Raw genomic sequence first — 2,298 nt, 5'->3', positions numbered from 1 at the left:
CGAGTAGCTGGGACAACAGGCACACAGCACCACGCCTGGCTAATTTTTGTATGTTTTTTTTTTAGTAGCGACAGGGTTTCACCATTGTTGGCCAGGATGGTCTTGATCTCCTGACCTTGTGATCTTCCCACCTCAGCCTCCCAAAGTTCTGGGATTACAGGCGTGAGCCACCGTGCCTGGTCAAAACATTTTACTCCAATAGTCAAAGTATTTACTGAACAGTGATTGGCTAATACTTAATCCAGAATAAGGAAAATCAAGGTATAAACTTCTTACTGTGCTAAATAAGAGTGTAACAGTTACCATAACTAGCTGATAAAAATATTTTAATTTGCTTGAGAGATACAGCTTTAGAATGAAGAGGAAGAATTCATTAGGCTACCAAGGCTTTCTGAAAATATCTGTTAAGACTCTTTTTATTTACCAAGACATTTAATTATTTCATTTTATTTCCCAAACAAGTTTATCTACATAGAAAGCAAGATATTTACCTACTGACATGAATACCCCACTCCTCTACACAGAGTTATAGTCCACACTGCAAATTAAGGAACTGACTTAGTGGCAGGGTGCGGTGGCTCATACCTGTAATCCCCATGCTTTGGGAGGCTGAGGTGGGTGGATCACTTGAGGTCAGGAGTTCGAGACCAGCCTGACCAACATGGTGAAATCCCATCTCTACTAAAAATACAAAAAAAATTAGCTGGGCATGGTGGTGCATGACTGTAATCCCAGCTACTTGGGAGGCTGAGGCAGAAGAATCACTTGAACCTGGGAGGTGGAGGTTGCAGTAAGTCAACACTGCACCACTGTACTTCAGCCTGAGCAACAAGAGCAAAACTCTATCTCAAAAAAAAAAAAAATAATAATTAGTGATTTATAAATTAAACCTCTAACATAAAGCAGTTTCCTGACCCCCTAAATTGAATAATTAGAATATAAGCTACAATCAGTCATTAAGAGCAAATGCTCAAAATCTTAAACAACTGACTAGACATTTAAAAAACAAAAGATCTAAAATACATATGCATATGGGTGTATGTATATATGTATATAAATATGCCCACCTGAGGACCACCATATATGAACAGCACAGTTGGATATTTCTTTCCAGGCTGTAGATCATGAGGCTTGTACAGCATCCCATACAATGTAAATCCAGTAGTACTTTCAAAAGAGAAAATTTCTGGAGGGGTATAGTCAGGAAGAGGACCTGTGAATAGGTAACATACCACAGTCTACAAAAGAGTTCTTATGGGAGTGCTACAATCTGGGAACAAGAAAGAAGATATTAAAAGACAGCCCCTCCAACACAAACTGACCACCCCTCTTTCAGATGATAAGCTAGAATTTAAGCAAGAGTATATTCATCTTTAAAAACAAAACTAGGCCAGGCACGGTGGCTCACATCTACAATCCTAGCACTTTGGGAGGCTGAGGTGGGTGGACTGCTTGAGCCCAAGAGTTTGTGACCAGCCTGGGTGACATGGCGAAACCCTGTCTCTACAAAAAAATTTAAAAATTACCCAGGCATGGAGGTGTGCTCCTGCAGTCCCAGTTACTCAGGAGGCTGAGGCAGGAGGATTGATTGAGCCCAGGAGGTTGAGGCTACATTGAGCTGTGACTGCGCCACTGCAGTCCAGCCTGGGCAACAGACCAAGACACTGTCTTGACAACAACAAAAACCCACCATATAAAAAACAACAAAACAAACATATCAAATTATTTCAGAAGCAGACACAGAGTGTTATCAATAATCCTTGGAGCCTAGGAAACGTCTATGTAAAGAACTATACAAATACTTTATGCTCAATGTAACTTATTGTTGGTTAAACCATCTATCTGGTTAGAAACAAATAAAGCTGGGTAGGGGGTGAGGGAAATTATTAGTCAATTTAATTTTTCATGGTAGGTGACCAAAAACATTTGCTTCTGATCATTAGAAAATAAGCCTAACCAGAACTCAGAAAAAAGTCATCATCAGTTTGGTTCACCAAGGCTATACAGACATCTCCTAAGTGTCTGTGTACAGCGGATAATTTACAGTCTAGGCAGAGATCATCACCATATTACAAATTCGGATTCTGCTTGCGGACATTAAAACACACTTGTATTTTTTTGTTCTACACTAATTTCTCTTTTTTCTTTTTTTGAGACAGAGTCTCACTCTGTTGTCCAGGCTGGAGTGCAGTGGTGTGATCTCGGCTCACTGCAACCTCCACCTCCCAGGTTCAAGTGATTCTCCTGCCTCAGCCTCCCACGTAGCTGGGACTACAGGTGCCCACCACCACGCCCAGC

General features: G+C 40.9%; 1 protein-coding gene across 2 annotated transcripts in view; it reads right to left on the bottom strand.

The window, feature by feature from the left end:
• The window catches only part of LOC105510542 (dipeptidyl peptidase 8), a 55,763-nt gene that overhangs the window by 16,608 nt on the left and 36,857 nt on the right, over nt 1-2,298 (bottom strand). For both annotated transcript variants that reach the window (XM_011940387.1, XM_011940388.1), the window contains exon 11: nt 1,068-1,213. In XM_011940387.1, coding sequence (XP_011795777.1) covers nt 1,068-1,213 — 146 coding nt within the window. The remainder of the gene's footprint in view (nt 1-1,067; nt 1,214-2,298) is intronic.

Source organism: Colobus angolensis, unplaced genomic scaffold (genome assembly GCF_000951035.1).
Source record: "Colobus angolensis palliatus isolate OR3802 unplaced genomic scaffold, Cang.pa_1.0 Scaffold19, whole genome shotgun sequence".
NCBI lineage: Eukaryota > Metazoa > Chordata > Mammalia > Primates > Cercopithecidae > Colobus > Colobus angolensis.
Note: the sequence above shows the minus strand (reverse complement) of the source record. Positions and strands in the feature narration are given on the sequence as shown.